Here is a 19050-nt window from a genome sequence, read left to right as displayed (position 1 = left end):
TCAACTATTACTATCAGAGCGCCTTTCGTGTGATATTTGCCGGAATGGTACAAAACCTCCTCGGTTAATGTTTTCAGTACTATCGAAACTTTTTCTCAGCGTCGCATGTCTTCTATTTTAACTCCATTCTCTCCATCACTGTCGACCCATTCGTTTTTCTTTTTACTGCTTCGTAGTTCTGTTAATCCATTTTCCCGTCGCGCGTTCATAAAATGTTATGTGACCATTTGAGCTGCGCAGTTTAAAATACCATTTCGCATCAGCATTACTATTATACGCGTTTAATGGATAAAGTGCGTAAAAAAAACCGCATTCACAGATTATGTGTTTTGATAATATGGCCGGTCAATGCAAGTCAGCATCCCCGGTTTAGATTTTCCTCTGCGGTGATTTCTGAACGAAGTCGAATTTATCCTGTATAACCCACATTAGTCCATCATGACGGTCACGTTCGACAATAAATTTTATTCTAGATAAACAATTATTATCACCTACCAGGCGATCAATAATCATCCGTGCCGGCTGGTCATTCATTGTATCATTGATGAAAATATTGTCTTGATTTATCCGGAACATTGACTAAACATGCGTTGCACCATTGCGCTTGATCTCGTGTATATTTGGGGTTTTCTGTTTTCTTACCAGTTACAATGTCAAAATCAAACCTTTTTATCGCCTTTGCTGGTTTCATCACAACCATTCGAGCAAACACTTTATAAGTTAACATAGATTTAATCTGACTGGTTTCGTCACAAATAATCTAGCAAACTCTCTCTCTCTCTCTCTCTCTCTCTCTCTCTCCATTCAAATAGATTTAATCGGATTTCGCAAATGTTCTTGGGCAACATTGCATCTTGGAAACTGAACCATACTTTCAGTTACCTGGAAATATTTATCGTTTAATTCTTTTACGGCACTCCATCTACTCATTATATCATTAAAGTTAAATATTTACTTTAATTAAAATGGTTTAGATTATTATATAATTCTCTTACGAGTAAAGCGCAGTTGCCCATGGCTGAGATTTGAATCAACAACCAAGTGTGGCCAAACTTGAAACTACGATAATTGTGATATAGTTCTGTAGTAGTTCGGAAAGAAAGTTTAGGGCCGAAACCTTGCATAAAATAAGATGTGGCTGTCAGAAATACTTCTGAGCTTTGTGTTCCATGTGGTGGGAGAAAAATGAGAGCGCTGAAATGGTACTATGATAAAATAAACCAGATTATCTGGATAGAAAATCCGTGTTTCCAAACCAGTCGTAATCATATATTTTAGTATTATATCCATCAATATCTGGTGTTGGAAAATACTTTTGATATTCATCCAAAATTCAGTACAGAGTGTAAATTTCTTATTAAAAGTATGTATGTATGTATGTATGTATGTATGTATGTATGTATAGCAGTAATGAAGAGATACTATTTCAGTATATATAACTGTTTAGCAAATTTTGGTGCACAGTTCCGGTATCGAGAGCCCACCGCAGTTATACTGTACTGGTATAAATAGAAAGGAATGAACGATAGAAAATCCGTGATTAGAAATCACCAATCGCAATCATATTGTTTAGTAATATAAAATCCATCAATATCCGCTGCTGGAAATTACCTTGATATTCATCCAGATTCAGTACCGAGTATATACAAAATTTATTTTTATATAATAAAATCGGCCTATTCAGATTAAAACCAAACCAAACATGTAGTTAAGCTTTTTTATTTCCTCCACATACACGTGTTACGATGTCTAATTTATCAGCCTAGACTGAACTAAATTATTTAATTACTGTCTATTATTAGCAGTTCAGTATAACTCTGCGGTGGACGCTCGCTGCCAGAACAGTACGAAATAAATATGATAATCAGTTATAAATAGTGAAATCATATAGCTTCAATAAGGCTAAACTCTGCTAGGACGTAATACCTAGGGATTTGTCGGGGGGGGGGGGGGGGGGGGGCGGGGTGCCCATGCATAAATTAACATTGATAGGTACTTATCATGCTGAGCGTAAATTAGTATCATCAGCTTGTAAGCAGCAGCAGCGTGTCTGTATGTATAATATATCTATATCAATCCCGGTAAATAATGCCAATGGGCATCATCTGTCAAGGCCATCTCCTTTGGTGAATAATCAAAAAAGTTTAATTTTTGTATAATGAACCGGAAACATATTAATGCGATTATCTCTGTGATTGATAAATTAGAGCGGAATGGTCTCGCGCAGCAAATTGATCCTGAAAAAATCAGCGACGAATTTGAAATGATACAGCAGCAACGGCTAGAGGGTAGATTTATGATAGCAGCAGAATATAGATCATATATATTACTCCATCGCTCCCTGCGCGGGTCAACGATAATAACGCGATTGCTTAATTTGTTTCACTGGCAAGCGTCAATGACAAAATTAAATCAGCGCTGTTTCGAAAATATGAAACGCGGATGGTTGTGGGTAATGGTGCGAGACAGCTATGGAAACGTATGGTGAATTGTATACAATCAGAATCAAAATCCGTATCCTCGGATTCCGATTCTGATTCAGATTGCAGTCAATCCACTAATGACGAATCGGAATCCAATCACATTGTTATTCGTACAGTGAAGGCTGGGTAAACACTCTACCAACACATCCACGGGGAAATAATGTCGCCAGTACCGAAAAAATAACATAACGTATCCACGGGTGACAGCGTCGCCAGTAGCGAAAAAATACAGACGGCCCGCCCGAGTAAAACCGGTATTTGCCAACGACACTATTACTGTACCTTATATCTTGTATTATTGGCGGCGGAATGAAGTTCCACTCGCGCTATTGTTTTATCGCTGGAGTGTTTTACTTGGCCTGTCCAATAAATGCCCATCTTGGTCGGTCAGCCGAAATCATAGCCGTGACCACAAAGTATTCTGACGTCGTAAAAAAACATAATTAGTGGGCACTAACACAAACAAATGACCCAGGGGACCCCTTGAGAAAAGCTATAAATAACATATCCTTGGGATGTAAGCATCCCATGGCTAGATCTGACGTTTGGCTATAGCTTCATAACTAACATCTACGACGTCACATACAAGATTTACAAAGGGTGTTAACGTAATATTAAGAATTCCTGGCGATTTATGACGACCGCCACCATCTAGAGCGTTGTTATGCTTCAGATAATTTGATGAGGTCGATATTTTTCCATCTGCCGCAATGATGTTTTGGTATATATTCGTCAATTATTTCATCGAGATCCTCCTGTATTGTATTGATGCCCAACCCGTATAGTTTTAAAATAGGCAATTTGGTTTCGGTGATCTTAAAAAAAATTAATAAAAATCTTTTGGTTTTTTACTGCACCTAACATCACCCTTGTGAAATACTGCTTATATGACAGATTTTTTAACGAATTCTGAATCAGATTTGACCAAGTTAAGACATCTCAACTGTCTCAATGATTCTTAGTTAAAGATCATCATCCGGATCTTCAAATATATACTTCTTAAGCAACTTTCTCAGATTATCTTGTGTATTTTTATATTCTTGAAATATTTTGTCGATACGTGTTTTATTAGAAACCTCCAGTATGTGCACTTCTCTTAATATTCATTCTGTCATTCTTACATTATCATGGAGCCATACCGTGTATTTTTACCATCACTTGTGGTATCTTCTTCAATGACATTCTCCATTAATTCTCAGTTCCCTCTAATTATACATACGTTAGCATCGGCCACCCCAAAACTGTTTTGATTGATGAACTATAGATGTCAACAGCGTAATGGGAGTACATGGATTCCGGCGCTGATGTTTCAATCTCGGCACTCAGTGTTGGCTCATGTACTGTGATGATGATATTTGATTTTTCCCTGTTATAGATTTGATTCACCCCATGAAATTCATCATTGATCTGTTCCATCTGATATGATCTTATTGCAATTCCTACGACGTTCTACTCAGGAGAATACACTGATCCCTATCTATTCTTATACGCTAATACCAGTGAATTGTTAGCTTCAAATCCACCAAATGAATTTGATCTGACATTTGGCCAGCTATAATAAACTCGTAATTGTGCCTGTGCGTTTTCTAAAGTTCTGTCGCTGAGCGCTTTTATGGGAGTGGGAAAACTAAAATTTCGGCTCCATCGACGTCGCTGTTATTATTGTGGTCGTCGTCAGAGTTATGTTAGCGATGATCTGTTCTGCTTGTGTAGTGATTTCTGAGGTCATTAGCTTATTTATACCGGTTTTAAATGTGACGTTGGATGGTTTGCGATCCCGTCGTCGTTATTTCTGGATGCTGACGGCGTCTCGCGAAACTCCATATTTAGATACTGATGATAAATATCATTAATTGCATCATATTCACCAAGTGATATTACGCCACCGTTTAACCCCTTATATATATATATATATATATATATATATATATATATATATATATATATATATATATATATATATATACATATATATATATATATATATATATATATATATATATATATATATATATATATATCGTGTGGTGTCGACAGGCTGTTGCAACTTTGTATCATTGATTATATAAACACTGCAGATAAATCCAGAGGAATGTGTACAAATACCGTTACGACGAACCATGCTCTTTTAGGTTACTATGTGAATGTTCAATTTTATGGTTTTCTTCCTGGTCAAATTATTTCTCTCTCTCTCTCTCTCTCTCTCTCTCTCTCTCTCTCTCCAGATATCTGCGTATTTTGTCCCTTATTCATGAGAGGGAAGGAGGAACGGAAAGTAGAAATGATTGCATGAAAATGATATACCATATAAAATTAATTTAGAAAATCGGGATTATGAATCCTTTTTTAAAGTTTTTTCATACGACACTAATGATTAATTGAGCTGAAATTGGTTAATAGACCTAGCATCGAAAGCACACAGTTCCAAGATTGTTTATTTACGCGTATTATTGCGCTCTGGGTTGGTCACAATTTGATATACCAATATCATTGGTATATAAATTTGTTTTATACCAAAACATACAAGCCATGTTATTTGAAATATATATATATATATATATATATATATATATATATATATATATATATATATATATATATATATATATATATATATATTCCGGTGGCCTATTAGGTTAGAGCGTCCAGCAGAGTCATACAAAAGACTTATAAAAACGGTACTAGCAGCCACCTCGCTTAGCGTTCAGCATTAATGGGTTAGAGTTCAGACTGATACAAGCAATTTGATATACCAATACTGTTGTTATATGACTTTGCGATCAGCCCATATTTCAACAGTAGATTATATTTTAACAGTTTGATGCATGCTATTACTTCTATATTCTGTGAAAGTTTACATCATTAATTTCAACTTAATTATCATTAGCCAGGTAAGAAAATATCGATAACTGATATTATTAATTCCCGTTTTCTAAATGAAATAAACATGATGCATCGTCTATGTTTACACTTTGCTCTTTCGCTTTCTCTCTCTGTCTCTGTCTCTCTCTGTCTGTCTGTCTGTCTGTCTGTCTCTCTCTCTCTCTAATGAATATGGGGCACAATACTGGGAAATCTATTGAGGATTAGAAAGCGAAAACTGAACCTGTACGGGTAAGTAACCTAAACTAACCCGAGTCTTCGTAACGGTTAGTTGTACACGTTCATTGGAATTTTAATACAGTAGTGACGATACTAATGATACAAAGTTGCACTAACCTGTCCACAGTACAGTTTTTCGGTTAAGAACAACACCCATCCGCTGTCATCTATTTAAAGTTTTGTTTTGTTTTGTTCTTTTTTGTTCATATTTTATACAACCTATTAATAAGGTTATAAAACAGATTATTGAATATTATTATTTCCGAAGGCCTCTCTCCACTCTCCCTGCCTCTATCTAGCATTTGTTGGTAAGGCCGCAAACTAATCGAGCAACAAAGAAATATAGGTGAATGATGGTAACAGTCACACGGACCAACAAACATGGGAAATATAGAAATGGGGATATAAACAAATATATGGTCGTAGCAGTGTTGATTAAATCATAATAATGGCTTATATAGCTGTAACTACATGTGAAAGGTTGAATTACCTACTTTTGGCTCGTTGTTTCTCTTAGTTTGTATTACCCTCTAGTTTCGGTATGCTGGCCGGTAAGAGAATGGCTGTACGTCCAGTGTTCGTCATTTAAAGAATCATTAATATTTAAATCATAAGTTTTTTTAATACTTATTTTATCAATATGAATGAAAAAAAAAAGGTTAGAAACTTAAAGTAGATATTTTTCAATTTTTCAAAGAAGATTGTGCTAAGCCAGAGAAGGTAAATAACTAGATCTTTTGGTGGACACAATGGGCTTAGATGTTCAGAGCTCATTAATTCAACCAATGCACAGCTGCCTGCCGTCAGTCTTAAATGCGCTGGAAATAATAGAATGTGAGATTTTATGTGGTGTTATAGGAAATAAATTCTCGTTATATAAAGTTTTTTTGAAAGGACTCGACAGGCCTCGTTTCCTTTAAAAAAATGTATACAGCTCTTCGTATATCACTGGTACATCGTAGATATATACCACTTTATCTCTGTTTGTTGTATCTTGTGTACTTTCTTACCTATTCATTTTGTTCTTTTCGCTTTACAATTTGTTTTGAAATAATATTTAACGTCTCTTCATGATTTGATCAAATCCCTATAATATTTACCTCGAATAAACTTCTCTGTTATCAGCAGAAAGATCTGAAAAGATTTTAATACATACGATTTAAAGTAAAGTACCTTACATAAAACGAAATATATATAACCTCAGTTTATTAAGTAGTCAACTTAACAATTATTTTAATTTTGCGGTGAATCTTTATTTTATACCTCAATACTTAAGTTCGTATCTGAATGTGTTACATTATTATAAAAAATCTCAACCAAAATAAAATAATTCATGTAGGTTTATGGATCTCATTATTCCTGCTGTATGTTTGTGGATTGGAAAATATGCTTACACGAAAGAGAAGAGCTTTTGGGCTAATCTACTTTTGCTTTATAATTGATATTAAACTTGTTTGGCGAGTATGACGGTATTACAACGTCTGGAGCTTAAAAATAAGACATTAATTATTGCTGCCTGCTTTTCGTCTTTCATTTGAACTAATTCAAACATTAAAGACAGTTCTTAAAGATAACTGACCTTGCAGTTCTTGATATGGATCGTCTCCATCTCTAACATTCCTTAGGCCCTCATACTCATGTGACATGGCGTCATCTTCGCCTGTCGGAACAACCCCTCTGCCTATTTCATATCTTAAACGCAAAACAGATTTGAAAGCAGAATCAACATAAAACATCCCACCCCCACAAAATGAGAAGCCAATTCAATTTTGTAGAGACTCTGCACACAAAAAAGTATATATGTCAAAACATTTTAATTTATTTCAAATGATGTTATCATAGCCGGTTGCTTGATTGAAAACCGCATCAATGAGTTAATTTTTTTTTATCAAAAAAACATACATTTATAAGCTTCACTGACACACATTCTTAGACATTAGACCGCAAGATGTGTATTAATGTGTGCCTTTTGGTTAATGTAATTAGGATAATGATAATCATCTAAAATTTGGTAGTTCGATATGCCCGAAACAATATCTTTAGCTAATGTGTTACATGGTCATAATCGTTCATCTGCAGTAACTATCAAACTTTAAACTTATTTTATATCATTATACAACATGTATTGTCATAAATTTAAAAAGTCTGCATATTATATATATATATATATATATATATATATATATATATATATATATATATATATATATATATATATATATATATCGTTAAACTTTAATAATGTCCTTCATTATATGGAATGGATGTGCTTTTACATGGAATATATCGTGAGCCATGATATATGTATTTTTTCATAAAGGACAGCGTGCACCATGTACATTTTTAGTTTCACGGAGAAGAACATGAACGATAATACGTTTTCAGGGAGGACAGCATGAAACATGATGAATTTTACTTTTGATGGCGAACTTCATGAAACATGATACATTTTTTGTTTCAATGAGGACACTATAATGCATTATTTCAATAAGGCCAGCATGAACCAAGAATACAGTCTATTTTTCATGGCGGACATTATACCTTTTATTATTGTCTCGAAAGCGATGATATTATTGGTACTCTCCAGATTTGCTATGTTCAAATTTCACATACGTGCAGATATTGGAAGACAAAATGCACCATTATACATTTTTGTTTCGGAGAGGACATCATGAGCATGATACATTATGATACATTTTTTCAATGATGACAGCATGAACCATGATATATTTTATTGTTGTTCAAATTACACATGCATGTGGATCACTGAACATTATTAGAAGCCAATTACTCTTCCTGAGCCCTGAACTGAATTCAATGCTCTTTTCTTAATTTATGCTAAATGTAAACTAAGGACTGTATTTAGAAATCATGGTAGTTGTTCCCTAAATGAGTCAATATATCATTTGATGTTGTATCTACTGTACATATTATTGATCTTACAATCCGCTATTCAAAGCGAATTGATGTTTACTCTAATTATTGTCAACAATAAATCCTTCTAGTGTCCTCTAATCTTTTTCTTATAAATCGGGCTATTCTAATTCTAATCAGAATACATATGTGAACGAGTGCGTAAGTATTTGTGTGTACACATGGTGTTGTGTTACCCAGGAACTTCGCTTTCGTGCAACGTATCTCCTGTAATTAAAAAACAAAACAAAAACAAATAAAATCAACACAATCCTTAACATTAACGGTGCTTCATTAACACTTAGTATTTTTGGTGGATATATTAATTGACTACAAAACTAGCACTTTATAAACAGAGAACAAAATAAACCGTAATGACATTCATATGCTAAATTGTCTTGTACCCAAACAATTTAAACTAAAAGTGGCACAACACTACTAACTAGGTTATCACTAAAAACCGACTTCTCGTGGGTCGGTGGTTCTTCCCGGGGTTTTCCTGGGTTCTTCCTCCACCATTAATACTGGCCGCCATGCATAGCCTATCGTGTGCTGAAAAATGGCGTTAAACCCCACAACAACAACAACATCAACAACTAAAAACCAAGCATGAAAAGTGTCATAAATCCAGTCCATCATCACGAAATTTCCTAGAATCGAGAAAATACCAAAATATGTTCATTCCAGATCAAATGGAAAAGTTGTTGCAAGTTGTTGCAAGGCACATTCATTTACAATATGACTCCAAATTTCAATTTTAACTAGACACGCCATTTTTTTTCGAAAGCTATGTCGAGCGCGCGACTAAGTTCAAATTTATCTGGGTGGAGTTATGTGCGCAGTAATAATGTTGATTTGTGTAATAAAAAATATGCGCTTGTACATTTAGCTTGGAATGCGGCATACATTCATTTACGTTGTTTCTTGTAGTGTATTTTGTTTATATAATTAAGCCTTAGGTGGAATAAATAAAGGAGCATATAATAAAAGGTTACTGCATTTGTATGGGAAAATATGAACTCGTTTTGTCGGAAGGATATACTGCATTCTGAAGGTCATGCAGTATTCCATCCAAAACACTCGTTCATATGTTCCCATACAAATGCAGTAACCTATAAATATTGTGCACTGATTAGGAAAGCCATAACGTGGCAGCATTGCTGTTTTAAATAGAACATACCAGACTGTGGTTTCTGAGGGATTGATCTTTTCCTCATGATGACGATGACTAAAGCGATAACAACGGCTATTAAAGCAACTATTGCTGTTCCCATCGTAACAACCACTGCCACTATTAACTGCTTACACGGATTCTTCTCGTCTCCAGTGCCTGTGATTTCTGGAAAAAATATGGTTAAATTGTTATCATTTTCTTAATTCATTTTGAATATTTTTCATGCTGCTGTGATTAATTTAGTCTGTTGTCAACCACAAATCAACTCGCATGCCAAGATCATTCAAACTCTTCACTTGAATACCTCAGTTAAGGAGTTTTAAAATAAAATTTCAAATTTGTTAGAATCGAAGAATAGTTTTATTTAGACTCTTTTCATAAAGTTAATTACTCTTGCGACGAGTGTATAAACCGATGGCAGTGTCAGATCTCATCTTCAATAATTGCATCCGTCGCCTTTGATCAAATGGGAGCTAAACAAATTATTGTTCTAATCCACTCAAATTTTAAACCTATCGCGTTTTTCGGACAATATAATCAATTTAGCGCATACTCAAGTGAAGGCCGAAATGGTATCACACAAATTAGACATTTATTTCAGAACTTCATGCCGTGGCGATCTGGACTACAAGCTTACATTCTTAGACATTTTCATTGAAGAGATTCGGGTGATAGAAATGTCCATACTAAGTTTAATCTCTTTTCTTTAATACGTAAACATCTGTAGTAAAGAACAATCATTGATGCTCATACAGTACAGTGTATTCATTAGACGTAACGGCCGTTTCAGTGAATATTTTTAAAAACGTAAGCTAAATTAACCGATTATCAGTTAGATATTTATAAACTGGTTTCTGATTATTTTGTCATAATGGTCAACATTAAAACGAGACTGTCTTTTAATTGCAAATATCTTTAAAACTGAGCAATTTCAGTCAAATTTACTCTGGTAATCATACGAGGATTATCATTAACAACGTGTAAAATCAAAAATATATTATAGAGTAAATTAATATAAATTAAGATTTAAAATATATTATACTCGATGAAAAATTAATATATTTATCTGGACTATTTTCATAAAGACAATCTCTGTTGCGGTGAGAATATCATCCCATGGTAGTGTGTGATCTCATTTTGAATATTTGCAACCGTTGTTAACGATCTAATAGGAGCTAAAGGCATTCTAGTTCCCATCCACTCAAATCTAAAACCAAGCGAGTTATTCGAACCTCCTGATCAATTTAGCAGTTGATCAAATGATGGCAGAAGTGGTATGACATAAATTAGACATTATTTCTGATTTATAACATCGCAAAGGGTACTACTTTATGACCTAGCGATCCGGATTACACATTGAATTTAGATTTGGACGATATAAATGTACATCCCAAGTCTAATCAAGTCATTTTTAAACTTAAGCATCTGTAGTAGTCAAGGAAAATCACTGATGCACATATGGAACAGGCTATTCACATTAGACTTAACTGCCCTTCCAGTGAATAAGGGCCAAAATCAATTAAACGAAACTATGATTAGATACAATTTCGTAAATTTATTTCAATTTATTTTGTCTTAATCATCAACAACAACTGACCGCTCTGGTGGCCTAGCAGTTAGGGCGTCCGCCTCGGATACGGGAGGTCGTGGGTTCGATCCCCGGCCAAAACATATGAAACACTTTTAAAAATGGTACTAACATCTGCCTTGCTTGGCGCTCAGTATTAAGAGGTTAGTGTTAGGATTGGTCGGCCTGGTGTCAGGGTAATGTGACTGGGTGGGACATCATGCTACATGTCTGCGGCATGATGTCTCAGTGCTAGACAGCACTGTAAACTGCCACATTGCAGACATCATAGCGATATGACTGAAAATGTTAAAGCTACTTTAAAAATTCAAATCACACACACACACATATACACACACACACACATACACACACACACACGCACACACACACTTAACCATCAACATTGTTTAGATGTGCAATACAGCATTTCTTCGAAGTGCAAATCTTTTTAAATATAAAAAGTTAGTTAAACTTACAATGGATATCAGATCAAATCATCACCAGTTCCCAGTTCTAGTGAATAAGGGCAAAATTTAAATTAAACGAAACATTATTAAATTTATTTAAAATTATTTTGCATTTTTGTCAACTTTTATTCGATACGAAATATGGCTTTTCCTCGAATTGCAAACAACTTTAAATATCAAAAAGTTCAGTTAAACATACATGGATATCATACGAGGACAGAGATCAAATCATCACGAGTAGACAGTTATGTGGATAACCATGCAAGATACGTATTAGAAGAATTAGCACGCTTTGGATAATTTCAGTATAGCGTAATTTAAGCTTGTAAGTTATTATTTATATTAGCATAATAACCCAAACGTTTTGAAATAATGATCTCTTTTATAATAACCCAAACGTTTTGAAATAATGATCTCTTTTGTTTTTGGAGTAATTCTCAGTTGCCACCTGCTTCCACTCCTACCTAAACACAGAAAACATTCAACATACTAAGGGACCCTTCGTCTTTTGGTTAAATGGAGTATCAATAAATATAATAAATATAAATATTTCCAGTTACATTATTAAGTCTACGAAATTAAATTATAAAATGTATTACATAACTGATGTTAAAGTTGGGATCGAAGTTTAACGGAGCATGTATAGTTTTATTCGCCTTCTGCGCTCCGTGCAAATGACGTGTATATGTTGGAGCATGTATAGATTATTTAGAATTTTGCATGTACCTGATGATTGCAGCTGCAATTTAAAGTCCGTTTTACCAAGTGAATTTTCTAACACAAGATTGTAATCGTCGAAATCATCTTCTGTTAGGTTCTGAATCAACAGATGTGCCATCCAAACTGCCAGATTTACCTTCCTGTTATGGAACAGTACTTCAACAACATCTGTGCGGAGGTACATATTTGTCTTGCTTGTGTTCTCGACGTTTGAACCATTTCTTTGAAATTTAAAGTCAGTAATGACCGGGTCACCGTAAAAGGCTACGTATATATTGACTGATGAACCAATTTTCCCAGTAAATGTGTCATTTTTCTTATTTACGACTTCAGGCATCCCTGAAAAGAAAGGATATATAAAAAAATTGTATATTAATCCATTTCTTTTCATTTTGATCTGCAGCACTTTCACTTTATAGCGATATGTTATCCATTTATGCAGATCAAAGAGGGGAAACTCGAAATGGTATAATAAACACTCACGTCTATTTTATCTAACATTTATTCTAGACTTACAGTTCAACATGTATTTGCAAGCCTTTGTTTAGCATTTGTATTTGATAGTGCGATTCGACAAGGTACACATGAAATGGACGTTTTCACGACTCATTAAATGTTGTGGTCTGTTAACTGTCCATTTTCAGCAAGCTAAAATTAGGGTATTTCTTTGATCGTTACAAGACAATGAGAATGAGAAATTAAGCAAGGGTGGACTTGATTTTCCATATATACTCTTATTTGAATCTTTGCATCCATTAAATATTCGTGCCAGCTTACATCAGTAAATACAATTTGATAAGCACATTGATGGCGATAGTGAGAAAGTTCAAATTATAGTTCAGCATTATAATGCAGGATGACGGCGGCACGAATGATGCATTCTATATTTGTCATATTTCCTTGACTGTATACACAGTATATGTTATGTTAGCGCTAATATATATGTACCTTTGATATTAAGAACTGCATCACTAGTTTGTATAATATTCCCATCGACTCCTCGTATTCCGTTGTCGACGGAACAGACGTATGTCCCCATATCCTGCAGTGACAGCCTATTCAGGGTCAAGATATGTTTACTGGATTTGTTGGCGCCTTCATAATTACTCTGGAGATGGGATCTAATTGTCACTTCTCCAAGCATGTGCTTCCATGGATGGAAAGTATACTTCGTGGGAAATCCGCTTGCTTCACATGTGACGTTAGACGGCATGTTCAGTTTATCTGATCCAGTGACTGTTACATTTATCTCAGGAGCATCTGAAAACATATGCCTTCTAATCCATATGTTGAACATAATAGAGGAGTACTCAGCAAAATGTGTAGATAACGTCTAGGTTATATCAAAGTTAGTCTTTAACTGTTAAGATATCTATAAGTTTAGACTACGTACCAAGAAAGAACGATAGCCAATAAGTTTGCATAATGTTTAAAATATTAGTTTATTTTCCTAAAATACAACGTATATATATATATATATATATATATATATATATATATATATATATATAGAGAGAGAGAGAGAGAGAGAGAGAGAGAGAGAGAGAGAGACTTTTAAAGTGAACAGACCAAAAGAGAGAGACAGAGAGAGAGAGAGACAGAGAGAAAGAGATGGGTACCACGAAAGACATTTGCTTGGATTATCCAATGGAAACAGAAAGTGTTCATTCGACAAAAATATTATTCTGGATCTATTGGGAATTATTTAAATAAGTTTTGGAGAACGCCATTTTTACAGCGTCACGATTATTGGTGGACCAGTGCAATTCCGATCCTGAAATTTATACGAAACTTTTCATAATTTTCGACTTTAATAAAACCATATTTGTATTGACCTAGAAATTGATGAGCCATAACAACCATGCACAAATACAATTATCTTTTGCAGCCGACACATTTTCTGTAAAATAATTATCTAAATGTGCATAATAACCTAGGACTACTATATTAATGAAATACCCGGGATCTAATCTGAATTGACATAAATTTACATACAATAATAGATGTCTTTATGGCTTATCAATTTCTAGGTTAATACAAATATGTTCCAGTATCAGCAACAAGCTGAAATAAACTAGTTGACACATAATGTAGTTAAAAGGTTGAAAGGTTGAATTCCTGTTGAAAGAGCCATGTAAAGTTTCGCAAACGTAACCGTTTTTCTGTTTTATTTGTTTGTGCTATGTTTTGTATTTTCCTTTGAAAAAGATTCTTTAAAGGGTCGAAAGCACTCAGGCTACTTAGATACTAGTTTCGCACTGTTTGTTGTCAGTTTATTGCACACACACACACACACACACACACACATACATATATATATATATATATATATATGTGTGTGTGTGTATGTGTGTGTGTTGGAAATATAGTGTGTAACCTTAGAGTCGTAGCACGATATATATATATATATATATATATATATATATATATATATATATATATATATATATCAAGAGATTTATGTTGAAGTTTAGAGCGAGACAGAACGTACTGAAGGTGACCACAATACCTCTTTAACCAGGACGGGTGATGAATTGCATAATTAAAAAAGCAGGCAAACGTTTTTATTGATGACATATGTGCAGTTAGAATTACTTGAAACTTCTTTGCATTGGGAATGATCGAGGTACTAAACTTCATTCTTCATATGCATTCAAACAGATATTTGTGTTTCATCTACCTAGGAAATTGGTATGACATTGGAGCAGTACAGTAGATTAAATTTTATTAGAATCTTTAGCCATTGCAAAATTTAAAACAAAGGATATACGTTAAATATTCTTTAAACATGGTCATCATTCCGTATATAGGATATCAGATGGAATATGGATGACCCACTACTATATTACCAATTACCAAACATATTATACAAACAAATGACCAGTCAGAAATTATACACAGTTTCTAGCGACAGAGAATTTATAAATGGCACGTAACAGCTATATATGGATAAGCTATAGAACTAAAATGTTATATAATTTTTAAAGTTATATTCTCAAGAACAAATTTGGTCCTGTCCTTTAAAAAACTGGGACATCTCATCGAAAACAAAATACTTACACTGTACATGAATATGGATTTTTTTCTGTTTCTGTAGTACTCCGTTCGTTTCCGATTTGGCTGTGACTGAACATGTGTATGTTCCTTTATCTGTTCTGCTGACGTTTTCAAATATGAGCGTTCTGCCAGATTGTATATTCCACGTTGGAGTGTCGGGCGTAGGATTTCCCGTGGCACTGCACAACACACTTATTGATTGTGTTTCGTTTACAGTCAGGGGACTGGTGGCGTTCAGCTCGATGACTGGCGAATCTGTAATCAAAATTAATATGAATATGAATTAAGCATTCTATTTGAATGCTGTACAATTGACTAATAAGTACATCAAGCGCGTCTAAGAGGTAGTCCTTATTATATGATATTATTAGTTGTAAAACATTGGTGATTTTATTTGGTTTTGTAGATTCAAGAACATGTGATGCATATTTGAATTACTGTGCATATCATATTTAAATGTGGGATGATAATTGAGTTTATACCATTATAGAAATGGTATTACGGTGATAAAGGTGAAATATATATTTCCATGAAAAATTATGGGATATAAAAGAAGGTAACTATTATGTAATTATTGCAGCAATGCATCCGATGTGGTGCATTGTTCTTGAAGGATCTTGTTGTTGTTGTTGTTGTGGGGTTTAACGCCATTTTTCAGCACACGATAGGCTATCCATGGCGGCCAGTATTAATGGTGGAGGAAGAACCCGGAAAACCCCGGAAAGAACCACCGACCCACGAGAAGCTACTGGCAAGCTTTCTCACATGTCCACATTGGCTGAATCTTAGACTCGAACCGCCGCAGACAGAGGTGAGTTGGCATTGATCCGTAACGAAGAGCGCTTTAGACCACTCGGCCACTTGGGGCCCCTTTGAAGGATCTAAACACTTGAACACCGGACAGCTCGTAACTATATGATTTCTATACGGTGAACATTCAATATAGCAGAGTTTGCTACGTACAAATAGCTCACCTAACAAGTGTATGTTTACCAATTTATTTTGTACCGTGAGTGTGTGTGTGTGGGGGGGGGGGGGAGGGGCACAAATTAAACACAAAATTGTTTCCTTTCTAATTTGTACGGAATAATGGAGGACATATGATTGACAATATTGACAAGTAATGACAAGCTTTCAATTTACTCGCGCAAACACTAAGACACCTTGAAAAATAAAAACAATAAAATTAACTGGTAAGAACTTCATATTGCAGCAACTAAATACTGACAAAATGCTCAACATTATTCTCTCCCCCCCCCCTTCTCTCTCTCTCTCTCATGTATAATCTAGTATGTATTGTATGCAGCTGTGTTACAACGTGAAGCCTAAACTTAAGTATATTTGTTATAATATCTCTTGTACAATACCCTTAGCAAAATGTATACGTATTATGTAGAATATTATCTGTTACGTATTTTTGTTTTATAAATTATTATTGATAATTTGACAGGAAGACTTAAACTGAGAACGTCGTTGTGCAGATGCATATATTTGTTAGCATAAAAAATGTATATAAATATTTTAATAGAACAAGCAAGATATGTCAGTTTGTGTTTTCTCTCATAAATATGTTCGTTACGAAGTATGATTATTTTCTTTCAAAACATATCAAAATAGTTTGTTTAAATTTAGTTTTTTCCCCCCAAAACCTATCTTACACTGAATCTACTCTTTTGTTGAAGAAAATGAATGTACAAACTATTGTTATGTTTGGCCAAATTGTATTTCGAGATGGGCCGAATTGTCTTCGGGCCAAATTCACTATAACCCGGCATAAATGATACAACTTTCCCATCCCTCCCCTATTCGATCCCACAGATTAAATACACTTTCTTCTGGTAAACATGGTTTTTCGGAAAAAGAAAGAATGCCTTTTCCCCATCATTACTATTTTGGTTACATCCGTATGCAACACAGTGCACCATATTTGCAGTACAAAAGCACGACCGTACGCTATATCACATAGACATTTACGTGGGGAAATTAAGCACTTGAACGGCTAGGTTGAATAGAAGAGATAAATGTACGTCATATCCGGTTTTGGCACGCGGAATTTACCGATTGTTTACGAAGATTGCCGAATAATTTTTTTATTTTATAAAGCGGAGTTTTAAGTCTAATTAAACATTTTTATGGTGTGCTTACATAACAAATGCGTTTGGTTTATAACTATAATAATATCACACGTTTGTACAATATAGGTGGCAGGTGACCTTTAATGAAAGAACAGGCATAAGCATCACAGAGTAAAAAAGGTTGGGGCCAATTGATGGAAATAAGACGTACTTTTCCTGAGGATGGACAGCAATATATATATATATAAATATATATATATATATATATATATATATATATATATATATATATATATATATATAACACATACATTAAATATAACATGGCATTTAAAGTGGTGGTATAAAGCAAATTGATATACCAATACTATTGGTATATCAAATTCTGAAATTGTGATCCGTCCATGGCAAATAATACAAATTTATAAACATTCTTTCAACTGCTGGCCTATAGATCTATAATGAATTTCTACTCATTCATTAATCATAAATGACATATGAAAATAATAACAAAAAACCCTGTTTTCTAAATGAAATTAAAAAGGTACACAGTTTCATCGGAGAAAATAAACAAATATTTGGAGTGAGAGAGAAAAAGATATTGAACTGGACGAAAACTTTAAAACTGAACTTGTACAAAGTAACTTACAATAATCTGATTCATCGTAACGGTCTGTTTACGCTTTCCTTGGGATCAGTCTAGAGTGTTCATAATATCAATGCTACATAGTTGGAATAGCCAGTCGACACTAAGCCGATATGCTTAATTTGTCGGTTACGAGGCAAATACACCGTAGCGTATTTAATGCCCCCCCCCCCCCTTCTGTATTATTGTAGTCAGATACTGGCGAAAATCCATGAAAATACGAACATTGGGGATTTTTTTCTTATCTCATACGACGATGTCTCTGGACCTATGAATGTTGTTAAAGTTAAGTCAAACCGTCCAAAATGAGAGAGAGAGAGAGAGAGAGAGAGAGAGAGAGAGAGAACTTTTCCAGTAGTCTTAAGAAATGTTGATAAAAGCAGAACAAGTACTTAGATGAACTGTCAATATATTAAACTATTTTAATTACTTCATGTTGGTTCGTCGTTTTGCTTAGTTTCTGTTCCACGCTAATTTCCATACGCCAGTATGTGAATGCCTGTCAGTTCAGATTCAGTGTTCAAGGTGCTAACAGTGTTTGTAGTGCACTACTTTCCTCCTAAAAACTGTATTTCAAGTTTAAATCATGAGTGTGTCTTATATTGATTTAATAAATGTGAATAAAAATAGAAACTCGTAAAGGAAAACAATTAACTTGATTGTGAACAACAAGAAAAATCGTACAACTAGATTTTGTAGCGGACACACTCACAGGGATGTGAGGAGTTCAATCACTCGGTCAATACACAGTTGCTCGGAACATATCGTTTAAATCATGAGTGTGTCTTATATTGATTTAATAAATGTGAATAAAAATAGAAACTCGTAAAGGAAAACAATTAA

The 19050-nt window shown here is 34.3% G+C and overlaps 1 protein-coding gene across 1 annotated transcript in view; it reads right to left on the bottom strand.

The window, feature by feature from the left end:
• Positions 1–19050, bottom strand: part of LOC149795916 (uncharacterized) — an 81912-nt gene that overhangs the window by 10892 nt on the left and 51970 nt on the right. The window contains exons 7-13 of the mRNA XM_089965829.1: positions 15490–15741; positions 13378–13689; positions 12436–12768; positions 9679–9837; positions 8696–8726; positions 7165–7277; positions 6686–6719 (exon numbers count right to left, since the gene is read on the bottom strand). Coding sequence (XP_089821955.1) covers positions 6686–6719; positions 7165–7277; positions 8696–8726; positions 9679–9837; positions 12436–12768; positions 13378–13689; positions 15490–15741 — 1234 coding nt within the window. The remainder of the gene's footprint in view (positions 1–6685; positions 6720–7164; positions 7278–8695; positions 8727–9678; positions 9838–12435; positions 12769–13377; positions 13690–15489; positions 15742–19050) is intronic.

This window comes from Sinohyriopsis cumingii, chromosome 7 (assembly GCF_028554795.1).
Source record: "Sinohyriopsis cumingii isolate HCF-2022 chromosome 7, ASM2855479v2, whole genome shotgun sequence".
Classification (NCBI taxonomy): domain Eukaryota; kingdom Metazoa; phylum Mollusca; class Bivalvia; order Unionida; family Unionidae; genus Sinohyriopsis; species Sinohyriopsis cumingii.
This window is presented reverse-complemented; position numbering and strand designations above follow the sequence as displayed.